General features: G+C 42.4%; 1 protein-coding gene across 3 annotated transcripts; it reads left to right on the top strand.

Moving 5' to 3' along the window:
- Positions 1 to 27: 27 nt before the first annotated feature.
- DNAJC18 (DnaJ heat shock protein family (Hsp40) member C18) lies at positions 28 to 15,666 on the top strand. Of its 3 annotated transcripts, none has more exons than XM_083435423.1 (9): positions 28 to 90; positions 2,444 to 2,630; positions 4,160 to 4,305; positions 4,690 to 4,875; positions 6,474 to 6,586; positions 7,959 to 8,068; positions 10,499 to 10,671; positions 11,160 to 13,062; positions 14,761 to 15,666. In XM_083435423.1, exons 2-8 carry the CDS (start codon positions 2,488 to 2,490, stop codon positions 11,297 to 11,299), a joined length of 1,011 nt encoding a protein of 336 aa, XP_083291549.1. In that variant the 5' UTR covers positions 28 to 90; positions 2,444 to 2,487; the 3' UTR covers positions 11,300 to 13,062; positions 14,761 to 15,666. The 3 variants fall into 3 exon arrangements, with proteins under 3 accessions (XP_083291549.1, XP_083291547.1, XP_083291548.1); XM_083435421.1 differs by lacking the exon at positions 28 to 90 and adding an exon at positions 748 to 911; XM_083435422.1 differs by lacking the exon at positions 28 to 90 and adding an exon at positions 748 to 991.
- Positions 15,667 to 21,118: the final 5,452 nt, after the last annotated feature.

The following is a 21,118-nucleotide window of genomic DNA, read 5'->3' as shown; positions in this document are numbered from 1 at the left end:
AACCCCTCCCTCCGCCATCGTTTCCCTCAGAGAGCCTAACGGAAGGTGCATTATAGAGGCTTTTCGTTTATTATCGGGTTAGATCTTGAGGTGATTTGCGCAGCAAATAAAAGAAGTCGGGGGATAAGCGAGAGGAACAGGTTCCTCACGTCATAACGGTTGACTGCTTTCCGTTATTTTCTTTAAAATTCGAAAGCACTCGAGCTGTACGCCCGGGAGGGTCTTCTCTGCCCTCTGGATGACTCCAGTGCCCGTCTATGTGAAATATACGGGAGTCGTAGCCAACCCAAACCCGTTGGGTCACACAGCCTATGCGTCACACAGCCTCGGCTTCCGGTATTTGATCGGAAGTCGCGGCGCTCTAGGGAACGGCGAGAGGTGCGGCACTCTGGCCCGCGGAAGCCTCTGTGGCGAAAAGCCTCCGAAGCGCCAGTTAGGCTTTGCAATGGCGATTTCCTGGAAGAAATTCGCGTTAAGATACATTATATATGTATTAAGATACATTATACCTTAGGATACATTTTATATATATATTATATATAGATATAGATATATATTAAGGTACTCTCTCTATATAAAGATACATTAGATATAGATATATACACACACACATTATATATATATATATATATATATATATATATATATATATTAAGATACATTATACGTTAAGATACATTATATAAATATTTTTTTAAAAATAATCCCCGTGGTGTAAATTTCTCCTCGCGAGGAGGACGGGTTTATGGGTGGGTGTAAGGCCTCCATTCATATGCGAGGACTACAACACCCAGGTTGCCCTGCGGTGGGGATCCTGCGCCACGTGATCTTTCCGGGGTCGTCCCCCCGGTCCTCCCTCTCCATCAGCTGGAAAATGGCAGTGCTGAGCCCTGGGGAGCGCTGGGCTGAAGGTAACGAACCCTTCAAGCTGGTGGTGCCATCGCCTCAGAGCCTGGGCAGGCTGAGATTCAGGCTGAGAATCGGCCTTAAGGTGGGAGATCGGCATATGGGGCGTGGGATCTCAGATCGCCTCCGCAAAGAAAGCCCGCTGGCCTTTTTAAAAGGGCTGACCAGCGTGAGGGGTTGCTTCCTTTTGCGTGGCAGAAGCTCTCTCCAGATGCATCCCTCAAATGCATGAATTGCCATCCTTAGTTGGTAGAGAGGAAGAGGGAAATGCTGGAAGAGGTCCAGTAGGTCTGGGGCATTTCTGTGCCAAGCTTAATTGTATATAAAACAGGGGCTTGGGTGCTTCTTGAGCTTTGCACACAAAATGTTCCAGGCACACAAAATGTTCCCCACTCCTTGCAGTATCTTTCCCTGCCCGTGTGTGTGCCTGTGTGCTTAACATGCATATCTGCTGCATCACACCGCTATGATTTGTTTTTATTCTATATTAAGGTGACTTTCCCTTGTTGTTTTCCCAAGTAGATTAACACAGCTCCCTGTTTGGTGGTTCTCGGATCATTGAGGGCTGGAGTGTAGGGTAGACTATAGGGCCAAAGGGGGCAACAAGAAGAGGAGATGTGGAGATGGGGTGTGAGAATTGAAGTTATCTTCAGTTTGGGGGTTCCAAGGCCAACTATGGAAAGCATAAAGGAAGAAACCAGTGGAGTGAAAACTGGATTTTAGTGGCATACCCTTTTGTTTACCATTCTATGTCAGCATTCTGTGGCATTGTGCAGATTGCAAACATGCTGCCTTCGTTTACCGCTTTAAATAATGAAGTCCCACACTTACTATTATTATTTCATTTCTATTTATATACCACAAACTCATATAAAATACATCGGTGGCATAAAATACATCATGGTGGCAACTTGTGTATATGAAAGAGCCATCATGGGCCAAGCACCACAGGCAGAAGTTTTGTTCTTTATTCCCCAGAGGAGCCAACAATATTTTCGGTTCACTTTATGTGAATTGGGCCCTCCAACCCACCCTCAAAAGAGGCGCCATATGCTTAGTGTGCTCTTGCAGGTGGAATGGAAGACCCAAAAATAAATGGCCACAAATGTCATAAAATGTGTGACGGATGAGCTTTGTTCCTAACTGTGTTACCATACTATTGAAAAACTTATCAAGTTGAATTTCTGCCTGCTACACAATTATTGAAGGCACAATAACCCTGCTTTCCCCCAATTTGAACCCTAAACCCAAATCTAGTCTGCAAGCCTGTATGCACTTGCCTGGGAGCAAACTCCATTCAACACAAGACTTAAACATCTGAGCAGATATGTTTACCATTGTACTGCATTTTAACTATACTGTTCGGTAAATTCTTAATGCTTTTCTGGTCTTTAGCTCCTGCGGAACAGGGACCACACTTAAGCATCTTTGCAAAGTTTTCACATTCTGCATTTGCCGTGGGGGTGGGACTCTTTAACATCCACCTTCACTTGCTGTGTAGTAGCATTTGAGGAAAATTAACTGTCTTTCTTTGCAGCATTGATTGACGAGCTCAGAAGAAATGCATGTAAATCGGAGGAAATGAGAGACAACTTTGATTACTGTGGGTGTAGTGACTGTAAGAGGATAAAAAAGGAACATCTCTGTGACAGTGGCAGGAGTCAGTCAGCGTCTGGGGAAGGTAGCATGACCTACACAAAAGAACAGCTACTTGGGGTACAAAGGTAAATAGAAAACCCTTCTGCCTCGAATACTAGGCTCACAGCCTGTCCATCTAGTTAATGGGTAAATCAATTTAGCTGATCCACAGAAGCCAGATTTAATATGAGAAACTGCTAATAGGTTTTTTTTTAAAGGCTATTTTAATTCTAGTATTTTGCTGTACAAGTCTGTTCCGTCCCATTCTTGCATCAACCTGTAATTAAAAAAAAACCTCATACAAAAACGATGTAAATATGTATTTTATCCAATACATTTGCATTTTTAAATGTATTCCTTTACACATTTTGGTACTTCTTGGAGCCAAAAACCTGATCATAAAATTCAAAGAAATGTGAAATTTGAAGGATACATTGCCGTCTGTATATAAACCTGGGAGGTGCAAATTAGGACAGTTTTCTTATAATTCAGACTGAATGGTTTTTCCCGCCATTAAGTAAGTCTTATTCCCAGATAACTATGCATAGGATTGCAACCTATGCACACTTCCTACCCTGAATACACTGAGACTTAAGCTTGTTTACTTTGATGTTAGGTTTGTGCTATAGGTTGCATTGCCGATCGCATGGTCGGTGGTTCGAATCCCCCAGCGGGGTGCGCTCCTGTCGTTCGGTCCCAGCGCCTGCCAACCTAGCAGTTTGAAAGCATCCCTGGGTGCAAGTAGATAAATAGGGACCGCTTACCAGCGGGAAGGTAAACGGCGTTCCGTGTGCTGCGCTGGCTCGCCAGATGCAGCTTTGTCACGCTGGCCACGTGACCCGGAAGTGTCTGAGGACAGCGCTGACTCCCGGCCTATAGAGTGAGATGAGCGCACAACCCTAGAGTCTGGCAAGACTGGCCCGTACGGGCAGGGGTACCTTTACTTTACCTTTTATAGGTTGCATTACTGTCTTTGAAACCAACAACAAATTAGTTTGTTACTTACTTATCTCATTAGCCATACAGGCACTATCACAGTAACAGTGCGTTGTTGCTCAAATGCTTGCCCATGTGCTTTCTTCCTAGATGAAGTGGTGGGTATGCATTCTTCCACCAAACTGCCACCTGGCTATCATTTAGCTAGGAATTGTAACAGTGGACGCTATGATGTGGTACCCACAGGTGCCATATAGGCAGCTGCTGATCTAAATAAGACATTCCATACACATCAGACTTAACTTTGACTATTTCTGGTGCCAAATAAAGACTGGTGGACTCAGCATCAATGAAACAGATTCATAGTAAAGTATAACTATTCCAATAGAAAAGGCTATTGAAATAGCTTCTCCATTGATGCAGAAGTCTGAAACATGCATCTGCTTCTACTTTTCTTTACAGTGTTTGAAGTCATGCTTAGTATAGTATAAGGTTATCAGATTTTTTTCAATGAATCCGGGGACACTTATTATTCGCTACATGTGAATGCTGAGAAAGCTGCAAATCCAAGGACTGTCCCCAGGAAACGGGGACGTCTAGTAACCTTAATCTAGTAAGAAGCTTTCTGTAAGTCCTAAGAGGAAAGATCCGTATGTAAAGGGTTGTGCTTCTTTTGTAGAATAAAGAACAGTAAGAATTACTATGAGATTCTAGGTGTTGGGAGAGATGCCAAAGACGAAGAATTGAAAAAAGCATACCGAAAACTTGCCCTGAAATTTCATCCAGACAAGAACTGTGCACCAGGAGCAACAGATGCGTTTAAAGGTTTGTAGATCACCACAATAAAGCTGCACCATCACGGCCTAGGACCCTCGTACCTACAGGACCGCCTCTCCTGGTATGCCCCACGGAGAGCCTCAAGGTCCATAAATAACCACACCCTAGTGGTCCCAGGCCCTAAGGAAGTTAGATTGGCTTCAACCAGAGCCAGGGCCTTTTCAACTCTGGCTCCGGCCTGGTGGAACGCTCTGCCTCATGAGACCAGGGCCCTGCAGGATCTGATTTCTTTCCGCAGGGCCTGTAAGACAGGTCATTAGTTATATGTTAAAGTGTTTCTAAAACACTTAGCACATTGCAGTCCTTTGCAAGTTGGGCATTGTGATAAGTGACAAGAATGCAACATTTTCTTCTTCTTCTTCCATCCTGCAGCAATAGGCACTGCTTTTGCAGTTTTGAGCAACCCTGAAAAGAGATTACAATATGATCAATTTGGAGATGAACAGGAGACTTGTTATACCAACCTTCCCAAGCATTATAACTATTACAGAGAGTTTGAATCAGACATCACACCAGAAGAAATATTTAATATGTTTTTTGGAGGCAACTTCCCAACAGGTGAGTGCTACAAAAACCATTATTAGCTGATGCTTCACAAAACACCAGGCAGCCGGTAAATAAAAGCCCTGTAACAAAAGTTCAAGTACCTACATTTTTTGATTTCCTTTGCCAATGACATTCCAGAAATTCTGCAACTGCAGTCATTTGAGGTGTCCAGTTAATACCTAGACAGGTCTTACTGTTGAAGATTCTATATATGTTCTTAATAAATAGATTCTTACTTCAGCTCTGAAGTATATACAGAGTACAGTGGTGCCCCGCAAGACGAATGCCTCGCAAGACAGAAAACCCGCAAGACGAAAGGGTTTTCCGTTTTCAGAGGTGCTTCGCAGGACGAATTTCTCTATGGGCTTGCTTCGCAAGACGAAAATGTCTTGCGATTCTTGAGGTTTTTTTCCGCTCCCCAACCCCTTTTTCTAAAGCGCTAAGCTGCTAATAGCCTTTTAGCAGCTAATCCGCTAATCCCTTAAGCCTTTAATAGCCGTTAATAGCCCTTAAACTGCTAATAGCGCTAATAGCGCTAATCCGCTAATGGGCTTGCTTCGCAAGACGAAAAAACCGCAAGACAAAGAGACTCGCGGAACGGATTCTTTTCGTCTTGCGAGGCACCACTGTATATACAGAGATAACCAGACTCTTATGACATAATACCTGGTTTATTTCCAAAACTGGGATTATCTAGAGCAGCCTTTTTCACAACCTTGGGTCCACAGTTGTTAGCTTTTATGGAAATTGAAACTAATATTTCAAAAACTGATCCTTGCTCCCCAAAGCCTCATAACTATGGGCCTGGGCCAAGCTAGATCTGTGGTTAGGCAAAGAATCATTGTTATAGAGAGACAACAGGACTGTACAAGGGTCCCCGATTATAAAATCATAGAAAATGGGAGATACGTAGTCGCTCCAGCAGCATATCTATTTCCTCACATCCAGAAACGCAAGAAGGGCTTTTACTCTTGCTAGAAACTCGGCCTTGCCCTCACCGGTTCTGGAAGGCTCCTATAGAAGAGTCCTGTATGCACAGAGACTTTGCGGCTGCCCATTAGGGGAAATAGAAAGCCCCGAACATATATTTTTTAGATGTCCTTTTTATGTTGAGATTCGTAGAGGCACCATTGATCCTTTGCTGAAAAGGCTCGCTGATCTTTCAGACAAGTCTAAACTTAATTTTCTCCTCTTAGGCAAAGATCACAATACGACCTGGCTGGTAGCCAGATTCTGCGCCCAGATCCTCTAGAATAAAACAGATTACTAGGGAAATGCTGAAGTTGCCCTTTGGGATGCCTCAGGGTCATTTTATTTTTATGATAGCCCCAATCTCAGTTGTACGGGTTTATGTATATATCTCAATTTTAACTCATCAGGTATTGCTGCAATCTGCTCCGATTGTATGTATGTATGTTTTATCTTTATGAACGCTGTTTTTATTGTGTTATGTTATGTGAGCTGGTCTTTGACCGTAATAAATTATCTCACTCTGAAACTAATATTTTTATGACAAGGGCAAGTAGCTATTCTTCTCTCCCATTTAAATAGGACATGCGTTACTATTAAATAAGTAAACAAAGCCCATTGTTTTTTTAAAAAAACAACAGGAAATATCCACATGTTTTCAAATTCATCAATGGATCCCCCATGTTATCAGCCACGGAACAGGCATGATAGGACTTGGACAGAGGAAGAAGAGGAGGAAGAAACTACACCACAGGTACTTGGGAGCAGGAAGCTGTTAAGAGCACCCACAAAACACTTCTACTTGTTTCTTTTCCTTAGGAAAGAATCGCGTTGCTTACGATTTTCCAGCATTTAAGAGGAAGTGATATTTACCGTATTTTTTGCTCTATAAGACTCACTTTTTCCCTCCTGAAAAGTAAGGGGAAATGTGTGTGCACCTTATGGAGCGAATGCAGGCTGCGCAGCTATCCCAGAAGCCAGAACAGCAAGAGGGATTGCTGCTTTCACTGCACAGCGATCCCTCTTGCTGTTCTGGCTTCTGGGATCTAGAATATATTTTTTCTTGTTTTCCTCCTCCAAAAACTAGGTGCGTCTTATGGAGCAAAAAATACGGTAATTGTTGCAGTTCTTAATTGTAAGTTGCTCTTCAAGAACATTTGCTGGCAAAGAATTTGAACAGCTTTTGCCAGGAACAGAGAGACAGAGACTCCAGTTCCTATGTGGATGCAAATTTCACTTAATAGCATGGGGCACACTTCGGAGAAAAGATAAAACTGAAAATTAACCTTATTTGTGGGCGTTTGGGGAGTGAAATATTAGGTGGGTGAATGTGCAAGGATTGTGTGGTGTGATGTGACAAAGGGCTAAGGTAAGCTTCTCTAGAATGGGAAGAGGTTATGGAGCCAAAAGGCATATTTATTGAGCTGGGGAGTGGGCATATTGACCTCTGTTCGTGAAAAGCACTTTGTGGCAGCAGGAGGTTTGTCTATGCAGGGCTGGGGGGGAGAGATTTTGCAAATTCCTCCATGCTCTGGAGTAGATTTGGGGGTGGGTTCTGCAGGTGGAAGGGGAATGAATCGCTGAAAATGGTTAGGTGAGTGATACTGCTGGATATAACCCACCTTGAACATCAGGGATTTATTTACAGGAAGGAGGAAACACAGAGAATTACATTGAAGAAAAACAATTGAACACATTTAGGAGAATCCTTGCACCACTGATTTTAAAAAGCTATCAAGGTCTTCAGCATTAAGTAGAAATGAACATTTACATGACAAAAAGCTAGTCTTAGGCGGGAGTTGTTGTGATGACCTATTTAAGGCAGCATTGTGTATATAAAAATCAAATTAAAAAAAGGAGCAAGCATGTGTTATTTCTTTATAGCCCTCAAAGGAATAAGCAAGCTGCTCTCCCCTTCCCATATTATTTGTATTAAAGAGCCTTGATCAATAGATAGGTGTCCATCAATACTTTACTTGGGCTAATTTAAACCACAACTAGTTTTGCTTGAAAGACTAATAGCTAGCTAATCTGCCTTTATCTGGAGGCTACTTTTTACGCTTATTGTTTTGATTTTCTTAAATCCCTTGCTTATATGTTTCACTAACGATGGTTTTCATTTCCAGAATTCATACTCTGCATTTATCCAGTTACTGCCAGTTTTTATTATAATAGTTGTGTCAATAGTAACTCAACTGACGACAACTAACCCACCCTACAGCCTCTTCTTCAAGTCGTAAGTCCTGGTGTTTTTCTTTGCTCTTCTGGGAGAATTGACTTGTCCAATATAGAGATTAACGTGATCTGTTATCTATTAATACCAGTTAAATTGGGAGGTTGATTAAAGCTTTTTGCTGTGGAAAAGGCAGCCCCCACAGCCATATATTCAAGCACAGCCTTTTCAAACAGGGTGATTAATTTCCATCTTGAAAGATATAGGTCATAGCTGTAATGCAACAACTATATATTTCCTTTTAGCACTTTACAGAGAATCAGTTATCCTTTTTATAAATGAGGACTTTATGAAAGCTGAATAAATACTAAATGCACTCCTGAAAGCCACACTGTCGAGAACTACTTGAAATAGGAGCAAACTGGAGCATTCTGATACCGCAAGATAGTTTAAAACCTGTTCATAGTTGCTTGATTTCTTCATCATTTTCATGCCCAGTTTAAATAAAGTTTCAATAAAACCAGTAGAAAAAGGCTTCGGTCTCAACTGGCGAGTTAGACATTACTTGAAGAGATAGAGACTAAGGCATGTGGAAAACTATTGGCTGTTTTAAAAGCTTGTGTGCTAGATTTTAGACAAAGTAACCAGCATTAAAGGTGGAATTTAATAAATATTTATGGTTGTGTCTAGCATTGCTTGAGGAGAAGGCAAGCTTGTGAAACAGATCTTTCCCCTGTCTCTCCCCACCCACCTTCCTAGTTTTAAGTGAATGGAGAAGTCTGCAAAACGTGATGGAGTCGGTCCTACAGGGCCGCAATGGAATGGGGAAATTGCTCGAAGGTGGGCAGAGAAATCTTGCAATTAGCTATTGCAAGACACCTCTGCCTTATTTTCAAGTGATTTCCCACCAGCAGCTCTGCAGTCCTGTAAGATACAGCTTTACTTCATGTTTGGTGGCTGCCTCCTGCCCATGCAACATTCAGTACAATTCTTAGCTCATATAACAATAAATAGTGTGAAGAATCATTATAATTTGCCATATTTTTCGCTCTATAGGACGCACTTCTCCCCCTCTAAAAATTAAGGGGAAATGTGTGTGCATCTTATGGAGCGAATGCAGGCTCTTTGGCTTCAGCGATAGCAATGTGAAGCCTCTGAAGCGCAGAGGGAGCGCTCCCTCCGTGCTCCAGAGGCTTTGCGTTGCTTTCGATGAAGCCTGGAGAGCGAGAGGGGTCGGTGCGCACCGACCCCTCTCGCTCTCCTGGCTTCAGGGATAGCTGCCTGAAGCCTTCGGAGCGCAACGCGAGTTCCCGCTGCGTTACAGAGGCTTCAGGTTCCTTTCGCTGAAGCCCAGGAGAGTCTTGCTCTCCCGGCTACAGCTAAAGGAACCCGAAGCCTGCGGAGCGCAGCGGGAACTTGCACTGCGCTCTGAAGGCTTCAGGGATCTTTGAGGCTGGCGGTGGGGGAAAGCAGCGCTTCCCCCCGCCAGCCCCAAAGAACAGGTCGAAAGGAACCCGAAGCCTCCGGAGCCCAGCGGGAACTCCTGCTGCGCTCCAGAGTCTTCAGGTTGCCTTCACTGAAGCCTGGGGAGCAAGAGGGGTCAGTGCGCACCGACCCCTCTCGCTCTCCAGGCTTCCAAGGTAGCCGCCTGAAGCCTCCAGAGCACGGCGGGAACTCCCGCTGTGCTCTGGAGGCTTTGGGTGAACGCACCTTGTTTTAGAGGGGGAGAACAAGGGGAAAAAATCCCCCCCCCCTCTGCGCAGCGCCCCTTCAGTGAAGCGGGAGGAGAAATGGAAGCGGCTCCGTGTCTCCTGCCGCTTCGCTGAAGGGGCGCTGAGCAGAGAGGGGGAGAATTTTTTTTCTTGTTCTCCCCCTCTATAACAAGGTGCGTCCTATGGTTGGGTGCGTCGTATAGAGCGAAAAATACGGTACATCACTCAGTCTTCCTTATTGGCAGTATTCAACCAAGTTGTTCTGTTAGCACACGGGCTTCTAATTGTGCAACACAACTTCCCCACCCTCTCCCCTCCCCAAAATCTGTTCTGGGGATTTCTCCAATCCCCCGGAGCAGATTTGGATGTTCTGTTTCACAAATGGAAATCCTTGCACTAAAAGAATTTAGTTGGATGCCACACATTATGTCACATCCTGACAGGTTTGCTTTATTTTTCAGATCCTTCTGTACATTTCAGAAATGAATTGGTCATAATACTGACCAGTTCAAAGAGCTGCAATTCTTTTGGATTATATTAGCATCTATGTGGATTCTATAATAGCTGGACAGGACTCCAGGAATTACAGGATCCTATAGATTAAAGGATATGCCAAAATTGCATATTCTCACAACAGAGAAAGAATATGCAATTTACTTTGAGAACATTTCTATTTTTAGAAGACAGGCAATTTCAAATACAAATGTTAATATGGCAAAACCGTATTTCCTTTTCTTTTTCAAGTGGTTAAAATGCTTTCATTGTTTGCTTCCTCTTTCAGGAATCTTGGGCACACGATTGTTAGAGAAACACAGAATCTACAGGTGCCTTACTACGTTGATAAAAACTTTGAGCATAACTATAACGCTGAAGAGCTTGAAGAGCTTGAAAAACACATTGAAAAAGATTATATCGATTATATCCAGACTAGCTGCAGGAAAGAAAAACAACAAAGTAGGTTGTGTTTTGTTCGTTCTTAAGCACCCCACATGTGTGTATTGATTTAAAATCTCGACAACGAACTCTGACAATGTCAAAGAGCATTTGTGGCATGCCAAAGTCAGGTGCACAAAAATGGCTAGCATCTATAATGATACAAGGAGAGAAGTAGATCTCAAGCTCCACGCTAGTTTAGAGCTGGCTGATAGAATGGAAACAATACCATTGGAAAATTCTCTACTGTGTCCTGCTGAACTAGCCCACAGTGGTTTCTGTTTTCTCTGTATTCCACTACGTCATACCGTATTTTTCGCTCCATAAGGCACACCTGACCATAAGGCACACCTAGTTTTTAGAGGGGGGATTCAAGAAAAAAAAAATATTCAAAGGGAGCGCTGAGCAGAGCCTCTTTTGAGTTGTATCTTTTTCTCCCAGTACTCTTCAACCCCGTTTTTTAAGACAAAAGTGTTGCTACCCAGGCTGTTCCTTTTCTTTCTTCTTAGAATCTGAGCTATCGAATTTGGCGAAGCTGTACAGAGATGAGCGGCTGAAACAGAAAGCAGAATCCGTGAAACTTGAGAACTGTGAAAAGCTCTCCAATCTCATAGGACTACAAAGGAGCCGTCAGTGGGCAGAGGCATGAAGGGAGCGGCACTAACAGGCCATGTGTGCTACTGCGAGGAATTTCTTCTTGGTTCTGTTTTCCTTTTTAAATGAAGAGGAAAAGCATAACGTAAAGACTTAATACTTAGTATCCTCATCATCCTCATCATCATGTACATGGAGATGAATGAACTGAGCCCCAAGAGGCAACACTGTAAGATATACAGTATATTTTGTTCCAAGGCCCAGTAGTGTTTCAGTGTTAATGATTCCTTGGCGATTTAATTGCATTCGGCAACTGTTTTCATCTGATCCTTTGCTGCCATTTGGGGGCCTTGCAGATGTTTCCTGGCAACACAGCCCCCTCATGTTCACTGGTGTTGCCGAAAGCATAGCGCCCACAAAATCAGATCAGTCACTCCCTGAACGTCTGACATTGTCATTTCCACGTTCCTCGGAAGCTGCTGTTTATCACACTTTCAGCAAACGAGAGAAGGGACAAGATTTGGTTTTGATATATATCTACTCTGTTTCAACAGAGCTTGCAATGAAGGCAGCCTCAAGGATGTAACCCTATTTTTAAACAGTCTCGTAGTAAATAGAAAAACCTGGGCTTCATGGTTTGGTCCTCAGGGTGACCTTGGGGCATTCAGATTTGGGGCGCTATGATTTTTGTACGTCCTCTGTCCCTGGAACAGCTACAATTGCACTCCACTGAGTTTCATATGCTGGGATCTTGGAATCTTTCATGTAACAGGAGGTGGAAGAGTTAATGATTGATCACACCAGCTGTATTAACAGTTCTATAGAGTTTCTTTACACATCCTTCACCAACAGCACTATATAGAAATACCTATATACATGTTCAGATTTGTAGCAGATTGCAGCTACACTGCGACATACCCTTATTGAAATAACAGTTTGAATTCCTAAGAGGCATTATTAAATAAAAACTGCTTAATTTGTGAAGCTTTTTTAAATACAGGCATGTTTTCTTTATTCTGGTAAGCTATTTCTTATTGGGGTCAAGGTATCTGATCTCAGTCCTGGTACTTAAAATGCCTGTGAAAAGATATTAAATGAAACTAATGGAATTTGAATTAATTTAAAAGACGTAGACAGCCTATTAACACAAAAAGTTAATTTGGCAGGAGGTTCCTGCTTAATAATTTCGTTTGCTCATGAGCTAAAAGGTACTTGAAAAGGATAATATTTTTTAAGAGTGTGAGCTTTTGAATATTCTGGTTACTTGCTAAAGGGATATAAATAAGCCTAGTGCGTTCCAGAAGTTTTGGTCCACAATTCACATCGCTGATCATTGCCCATGATGACTGGGGCTGATGAGAGTTGTAACCCAAAACATCTGCTGGCATGTGCTTATCCAACATCGTGGTTGAGGTTGCAATCCTACTGGAAATAAGCTTCACTGAAACTCAGTCAGAACTTAGTGGGACTTCTGAGTAGATGTGTACAGCTTAGGGTTGTAGCGGTCATTTATGACAAAGTGGCGCCTCCACTGTTCTCCAGTTAAACCAGATTGTTGAATGATATGCATACATTTTGGCATATAGTTTATCCCTTCCCTTTGTGTCAGTGATTCACTTAAGACCCAGAGACAATTTTGTCCTAGCTGTGCTTGCTTGCACAGATTCCCAGGTAACATGTGCCTGGGAATATTTCTAAGTTATATTTTGGAGCTAATGATGCTTTTAGGTAGCAAATGACCCCAAAATTTGGCCAGAGTTGCAAAGGGCCTCTGCTTTATTAATACCGTATATACTCCAGTATAAGCCGACTTTTTCAGCACATTTTTTTTTTTTTTTAAATAATATTTATTAAAATTTTTCAAAAAATGCATAATCACTTATGGGACTCCCCCCTTCCCCCACCCCCACCATATTCCCATTTCACATTGTTGGCCGCACAAATTCCCCTTTCAAATTAAAGCTTAATTTGTTTTACCCTTAATAATAATAAACAACCCAATGTTCTTTCCCCAGGACCCACCCCCTTTCATTCCACAATTTCCATTTTTGATAAAAAAAGCACCCCAGATAATAACAATAGAAAAGGTAAAAAATAAGAGATATAATGAATAATAAAAAAGAAAGACCAATTCAACAAAAAAGAACAAAGTTGGCAAGCCTTTGGAGTTTTAGTTCTCCCCCCCCTGTCCCCGGTTTAATTTCCCCCTGACTATCAACCCCTAGTATCTGCCTGGAATTCTTAAGGCCATAAATCACAACTTTTCCCCAACTCCAGCTGGCTTTCCCTTTTTTTTTAAAATTAGAAATAAATTTTTTGATAATCAAAATTATTATTATTATTATTATTCTCCAAAGCTTTAACTTCAGTCTTTAAGAAAATTGTAGTAAAACTCCCTCCGTTGTTCTTTCCGGTTTGTAGTCTAATTTCCTTTTGTTCCGCTGCTTAAACGTTGTAATTCGCAAGTTTGGTAAGTCTGCAGGGATGGTTGTTGTTCAGGGGCAAAACCTTACGTTCAGTCCCTTCCTTTCTTCAATAGAAAAGTCTATTGTCTCCTTTAAAAAAAAAAAAAAAAAAAAAAGAAAACACCCTGCAGACGAGATGTTGTTTCCGTTTTGCAGCTTTCCCAGAAGGTAACCAGTTCTGTAAAATTCCATTGGTGTTTTTCCACTTTCCCAGTCCTTGTAATGTCCCGAAGCTCCTCGAGGGGGATTGTTATAACTTTGTTTCCTCTAGTCCAAAAGTCAAGTTGTTATCCATATTCGCCATTTTGTATCCAGATTTTAACAAATTGTAGCAAATTGAAGCAAATTTAACCAGCCAAGTTCTCATAATAAAATCCACTCCACTTTCCGACTTTGACAGCTATTTTGAAAACTGTCGAACTCTCCGACTCCTTTCACCAGGCTCTCTCTTCAATCGCCCCGGTTCCCAGGGGGGGGGGTTGTGTTTCCCTTCTCCAGTTCCTCCTCCAGCACAGTTCTTGTAGTTCCCCATCGTGGAATTGTAATTTTTATCAGCAATGCAAGCCTTTTTGGGTCTTGGTTTCCCCGTCTTTGTTTTAGACAATTTACAATAGGGAGGGGACTGACTTCCTTTTTGAATCCCCCCCGCTCGTATCCAATTCGAAAAAAAAATTTCTTTTTTCCTCCTTTTGAACCCGATTTCCAAATTTACTCACGGGTTATTGTTGAAAAGTCCGAATTTTCAATGGAAGAAGTCAGCGCTCTCCGCCGGATGGCATGCGGCTGCGCTCAGCAGGGGAAGCAGAGGACTCAAGGCACCACGCTTCTCCCCGGCACCCGATCCGTAGCCTTTAAAAAGGCTCCTTCACGAGTCGGGAGGGCGCTAACGGTGCAAGCCGAGTCTCCATGTCCACGGCCTCCGTGGCCGTGGTTTCTAAGGGTCCCCGCATCGCCGGTGCGGTAGGACCCAGCCCCTGCCGAGCAGACTCCCTCCGGAGCTCGGAGGGAGTCCGCCATTCGGCGATGGCGCCAACCCGGAAGTCCCTTTCAGCACATTTTTTATGCTGAAAGCAGCCCTTTTGGGCTGCTTGTTCTTCCTCCGCCGCTGCCGCCACCACCAGGTTTGTGGTGTGGAGAACCAGCTTATACTTGAGTCAATAAGTTTTCCCAGTTTTTTGTGGTAAAATTAGGTGCCTCGGCATATACTCGATTCGGCTTATACTCGTGTATATACGGTAATAACATTTTAGAAATGACTTGGTTGGCAAACTGAAAGAAAGCTAACACCCTGATTTATATTGTATACAAATTTAACTGAGTGTATTATTTGTTTGTCCCTGTTAGGCTACAAGTAAATCTGTAGTCAGTTGTAGCATCAGTTAAAGACTTGGTTTACCCTTATAATTAAATGTACTTCATGTGCATGGTATTTGAAAAGTTTACTTTTTTTTTTAACTTCACATTGAGCACAATCTTCTATTTATTTATTTATGTATTTATTTGTTGTGGTTCTGGTGAGATTAATTTTTCTGAATGTAAATATGGCAATATGGTAACTGTATATGACTTCATTGAATCTTGATTGTACAGTTCATTTTTCATAAACCATGTAGGTGTGTATTGTACACCAGATGACTAGTAAATAAGGTATGCTTTCCTTTAAGTCCTGAGTGAGAAATCAGGAAATTTATTGGAGTGATTAGTGGATTTGAAGTCAACAGTTTTCTGTTATTTTGGCCTCAGCCCTTGAGCAATTTCACTAGGACTATTGCAGTGTTTGAAGATTTCACCATTAGTTTCGGAAACAAAAATTTCAGTATGTTTTTTTTTTTAATAAAAAAAAACAAAAACAAGTAATTTACAAATGTATTGCATTGTTCAGCCATGAAAATGACAACTTCTGCTGTGTTGTATGGAAATAAGAAATGAAATAAAAGATTATGAGTATCAAAGCTCACTTACATGCAGGAGATGATCTTTATTTCAAATAGATCTTTGTTTTGATGCACATAGAGAGCTATAAGCTCAGCTAACTAGTCAAGCTAGAGGCCTTGTGCCTACTGTTTCTTTCCAGAATCAGTGTGTTTTTACATGAGTAGAATGTGTTCCATTATTTAAAATGCATCTCTGGGTTATTTGTGGGGCATAGGAATTCGTTCATTATTATTTTTCAAAATATAGTCCGGCCCCCCACAAGCGTCTACATATGAAAGAAGGCGTACCTTGCTGTTCTGAGATGTACCTTAATCTGTTCCTTTCCCCCTCAGGTAGAAAGGAATGCAAAGAATCATAGAATCATAGAATCATAGAATCATAGAGTTGGAAGAGACCGCAAGGGTCATCGAGTCCAACCCCCTGCCAAGCAGGAAACACCATCAGAGCACTCCTGACATATGGTTGTCAAGCCTCTGCTTAAAGACCTCCAAAGAAGGAGACTCCACCACACTCCTTGGCAGCAAATTCCACTGTCGAACAGCTCTTACTGTCAGGAAGTTCTTCCTAATGTTTAGGTGGAATCTTCTTTCTTGTAGTTTGTATCCATTGCTCCGTGTCCGCTTCTCTGGAGCAGCAGAAAACAACCTTTCTCCCTCCTCTATGTGACATCCTTTTATATATTTGAACATGGCTATCATATCACCCCTTAACCTCCTCTTCTCCAGGCTAAACATGCCCAGCTCCCTTAGCCGATCCTCATAAGGCATTGTTTCCAGGCCTTTGACCATTTTGGTTGCCCTCCTCTGTACACGTTCTAGTTTGTCAGTGTCCTTCTTGAACTGTGGTGCCCAGAACTGGACACAGTACTCCAGGTGAGGTCTGACCAGAGCAGAATACAGTGGCACTATGACTTCCCTTGATCTAGATGCTATACTCCTATTGATGCAGCCCAGAATTGCATTGGCTTTTTTAGCTGCCGCGTCACACTGTTGGCTCATGTTAAGTTTGTGGTCAACCAAGACTCCTAGATCCTTTTCACATGTACTGCTCTCAAGCCAGGTGTCACCCATCTTGTATTTGTGCCTCTCATTTTTTTTGCCCAAGTGCAATACTTTACATTTCTCCCTGTTAAAATTCATCTTGTTTGTTTTGGCCCAGTTCTCTAATCTGTCAAGGTCGTTTTGAAGTGTGATCCTGTCTTCTGGGGTGTTAGCCACCCCTCCCAGTTTGGTGTCATCTGCAAATTTGATCAGGATGCCCTTGAGTCCATCCTCCAAGTCGTTGATAAAGATGTTGAATAAGACCGGGCCCAAGACAGAACCCTGTGGCACCCCACTAGTCACTCTTCTCCAGGATGAAGAGGAACCATTGATGAGCACCCTTTGGGTCCGGTCAGTCAGCCAGTTACAAATCCACTGAGTGGTAGCATAGTCAAGACCGCATTTTACCAGCTTCTTTACAAGAATATCATGGGGCACCTTGTCAAATGCCTTGCTGAAATCAAGGTAGACTACATCCACTGCGTTCCCTTCATCTACCAGGCTTGTAATTCTGTCAAAAAATGAGATCAGGTTAGTCTGACATGACTTATTTTTCAGAAATCCATGCTGACTATTGGTGATCACAGCATTCCTTTCTAGGTGCTCACAGATTGTTTGCTTAATGATCTGCTCCAGAATCTTCCCTGGTATTGATGTTAGACTGACTGGGCGGTAATTATTTGGGTCCTCTCTTTTCCCCTTTTTGAAAATAGGGACAACATTTGCCCTCCTCCAGTCTGCCGGGACTTCGCCTGTTCTCCAGGAATTCTCAAAGATGACTGCCAGTGGTTCTGAGATCACATCTGCCAGTTCTTTTAATACTCTTGGATGCAGTTCATCTGGCCCTGGAGACTTGAATACATCTAAACTAGCCAAGTATTCTTGTACTATCTCCTTAGTTATTCTGGGCTGTGTTTCCTCTGCTGAATCATTTCCTCCAAATTCTTCAGGTCGGGCATTGTTTTCTTTATCGGAGAAGACTGAGGCAAAGAAGGCATTGAGGAGTTCAGCCCTTTCTGTGTCCCCTGTTTGCATTTCACCATCTTCTCCTCTGAGTGACCCCACTGTTTCTTTGTTCTTCCTTTTGCTACGAACATACCCATAGAAGCCTTTTTTGTTGCTTTTAACCTCTCTAGCAAGCCTGAGTTCATTCTGTGCTTTAGCTTTTCTGACTTTGTGTCTACACGTGCTGGCTATTTGTTTGAATTCCTCTTTGGTGGTTTCGCCCCTTTTCCATTTTTTGTACACATCCTTTTTTAATCTTAACTCAGTTAAAAGTTCTTTAGATAGCCACCCTGGCTTCTTTAGGCACCTTCCATGTTTCCGTCTCATTGGTATTGCCTGAAGTTGTGCTTTTACTATCTCCCTCTTAACAAACTCCCAGCCATCATGAACTCCCTTTCCTTTTAGTATTACTGTCCATGGGATCTCACCCAGCACTTCCCTAAGTTTTATGAAGTCGGCTTTCTTAAAGTCAAGAAATTGAGTCCTAGTATGCTTGGCTGCTCCTTTCCGTTGTATAGTAAACTTCAGAAGAGCATGATCACTTGCGCCTAATGATCCTTCCACTTCTACCCCATTAACCAGGTCATCGACATTGGTTAGGACCAGATCTAAAATGGCTGTTCCTCTTGTTGCTTCTCCCACTTTCTGGACAATGAAGTTGTCTGCAAGGCCAGTGAGGAATCTGTTTGACCTTATGCTCTTGGCTGAGTTTGACATCCAACAAATATCTGGGTAATTGAAGTCCCCCATTACTACTATCTCCCTTCCTTTTGCATGCTTGGCCATCTGTTCCAGGAAGGCATCATCTATGTCCTCCGTTTGGCTTGGGGATCTATAGTAAACTCCCACAAAGAGATCACATGCAGTCAGGGCTGATGAATAGGTAATGAAGGAAAAACCATACATGGTATAATTAGTATTGTGTTGTATCTTTGGAGGAGGTTTATGCATATGTATTGCTTTAATAGATAACAGCTATGTATATTAAGGGATGCGGATGGTGCTGTGCGTTAAACCACAGAGCCTAGGACTTGCTGATCAGAAGGTCGGCGGTTCAAATCCCCGCAATGGGGTTTCAGCAAAAATCTGACGTTCTGCAATTCACTCAAAAATGGTGCCAAACTGTTGCAAACGATCCCCTGAAAGGTTTTTCGGTGGAAACAGAAGGGTTTTTATCATCGGAAACACAATTAGCCCTCGACGTCTGAACAACTTTTTTTGCAATTTCAGCAAAAATCTGACGATCTGAAATTCAATCAAAAATGGTGCCGAACTGTTGCAAACGATCCCCTGAAAGGTTTTTCGGTGGAAACAGATGGGTTTTTATCATGGGAAACAAAATTAGCCCTCGACGTCTGAACAACTTTTTTTGAAAAAATCCCTAAGCCGCGCGGTCACAATTTCAGCAAAGATCTGACGTTCTGCAATTCACTCAAAAATGGTGCCATACTGTTGCAAACGATCTCCTGAAAGCATTTTCGGTGGAAACAGATGGGTTTTTATCATGGGAAACAGAATTAGCCCTCGACGTCTGAACAACTTTTTTTGGAAAAAAATCCCTAAGCCGCGCGGTCACAATTTCAGCAAAAAACTGAAGTTCTGCAGTTCACTCAAAAATGGTGCCAAACTGTTGCAAACGATCTCCTGAAAGCTTTTTCGGTGGAAACAGATGGGTTTTTATCATGGGAAACAGAATTAGCCCTCGACGTCTGAACACCTTTTTTTGAAAAAATCCCTAAGCCGCGCGGTCACAATTTCAGCAAAAATCTGACGTTCTGCAATTCACTCAAAAATGGTGCCAAAGTGTTGCAAACGATCTCCTGAAAGCTTTTTCGGTGGAAACAGATGGGTTTTTATCATGGGAAACAGAATTAGCCCTCGACATCTGAACAACTTTTTTTGAAAAAATCCCTAAACCGAGCGGTCACAATTTCAGCAAAAATCTGACGTTCTGCAATTCACTCAAAAATGGTGCCAAAGTGTTGCAAACGATCTCCTGAAAGCTTTTTCGGTGGAAACAGATGGGTTTTTATCATGGGAAACAGAATTAGCCCTCGACGTCTGAACAACTTTTTTTGAAAAAATCCCTAAGCCGCGCGGTCACAATTTCAGCAAAAATCTGACGTTCTGCAATTCACTCAAAAATGGTGCCAAAGTGTTGCAAACGATCTCCTGAAAGCTTTTTCGGTGGAAACAGATGGGTTTTTATCATGGGAAACAGAATTAGCCTTCGACGTCTGAACAACTTTTTTTGAAAAAATCCCTAAGCCGCGCGGTCACAATTTCAGCAAAAATCTGACATTCTGCAATTCACTCAAAAATGGTGCCAAAGTGTTGCAAACGATCCCCTGAAAGCTTTTTCGGTGGAAACAGATGGGTTTGTATCATGGGAAAAAGAATTAGCCCTCGACGTCTGAACAACTTTTTTTGAAAAAATCCCTAAGCAGCGCGGTCGCAATTTCAGCAAAAATCTGACGTTCTGCAATTCACTCAAAAATGGTGCCAAAGTGTTGCAAACGATCTCCTGGAAGCTTTTTCGGTGGAAACAGATGGGTTTTTATCATGGGAAACAGAATTAGCCCTCGACGTCTGAACAACTTTTTTTGAAAAAATCCCTAAGCCGCGAGGTCACAATTTCAGCAAAGATCTGACGTTCTGCAATTCACTCAAAAATGGTGCCATACTGTTGCAAACGATCTCCTGAAAGCATTTTCGGTGGAAACAGATGGGTTTTTATCATGGGAAACAGAATTAGCCCTCGACGTCTGAACAACTTTTTTTGGAAAAAAATCCCTAAGCCGCGCGGTCACAATTTCAGCAAAAATCTGAAGTTCTGCAGTTCACTCAAAAATGGTGCCAAAGTGTTGCAAACGATCTCCTGAAAGCTTTTTCGGTGGAAACAGATGGGTTTTTATCATGGGAAACAGAATTAGCCCTCGACGTCTGAACAACTTTTTTTGAAAAAATCCCTAAGCCGCGCGGTCACAATTTCAGCAAAAATCTGACGTTCTGCAATTCACTCAAAAATGGTGCCAAAGTGTTGCAAACGATCTCCTGAAAGCTTTTTCGGTGGAAACAGATGGGTTTTTATCATGGGAAACAGAATTAGCCCTCGACGTCTGAACAACTTTTTTTGAAAAAATCCCTAAGCCGCGCGGTCACAATTTCAGCAAAAATCTGACGTTCGGCAGTTCACTCAAAAATGGTGCCAAACTGTTGCAAACGATCTCCTGAAAGCTTTTTCAGTGGAAACAGATGGGTTTTTATCATGGGAAAAAGAATTAGCCCTCTACGTCTGAACAACTTTTTATGAAAAAATCCCTAAGCCGCGCGGTCACAATTTCAGCAAAAATCTGACGTTCTGCAATTCACTCAAAAATAGTGCCAAAGTGTTGCAAACGATCTCCTGAAAGCTTTTTCGGTGGAAAC

The sequence above is a fragment of the Podarcis tiliguerta genome (genome assembly GCF_965153285.1).
Source record: "Podarcis tiliguerta genome assembly, chromosome: 3".
Lineage (NCBI taxonomy): Eukaryota > Metazoa > Chordata > Lepidosauria > Squamata > Lacertidae > Podarcis > Podarcis tiliguerta.
The sequence above is the reverse complement of the archived record's forward strand: the minus strand, read 5'-3'. Positions and strand labels throughout refer to the sequence as shown.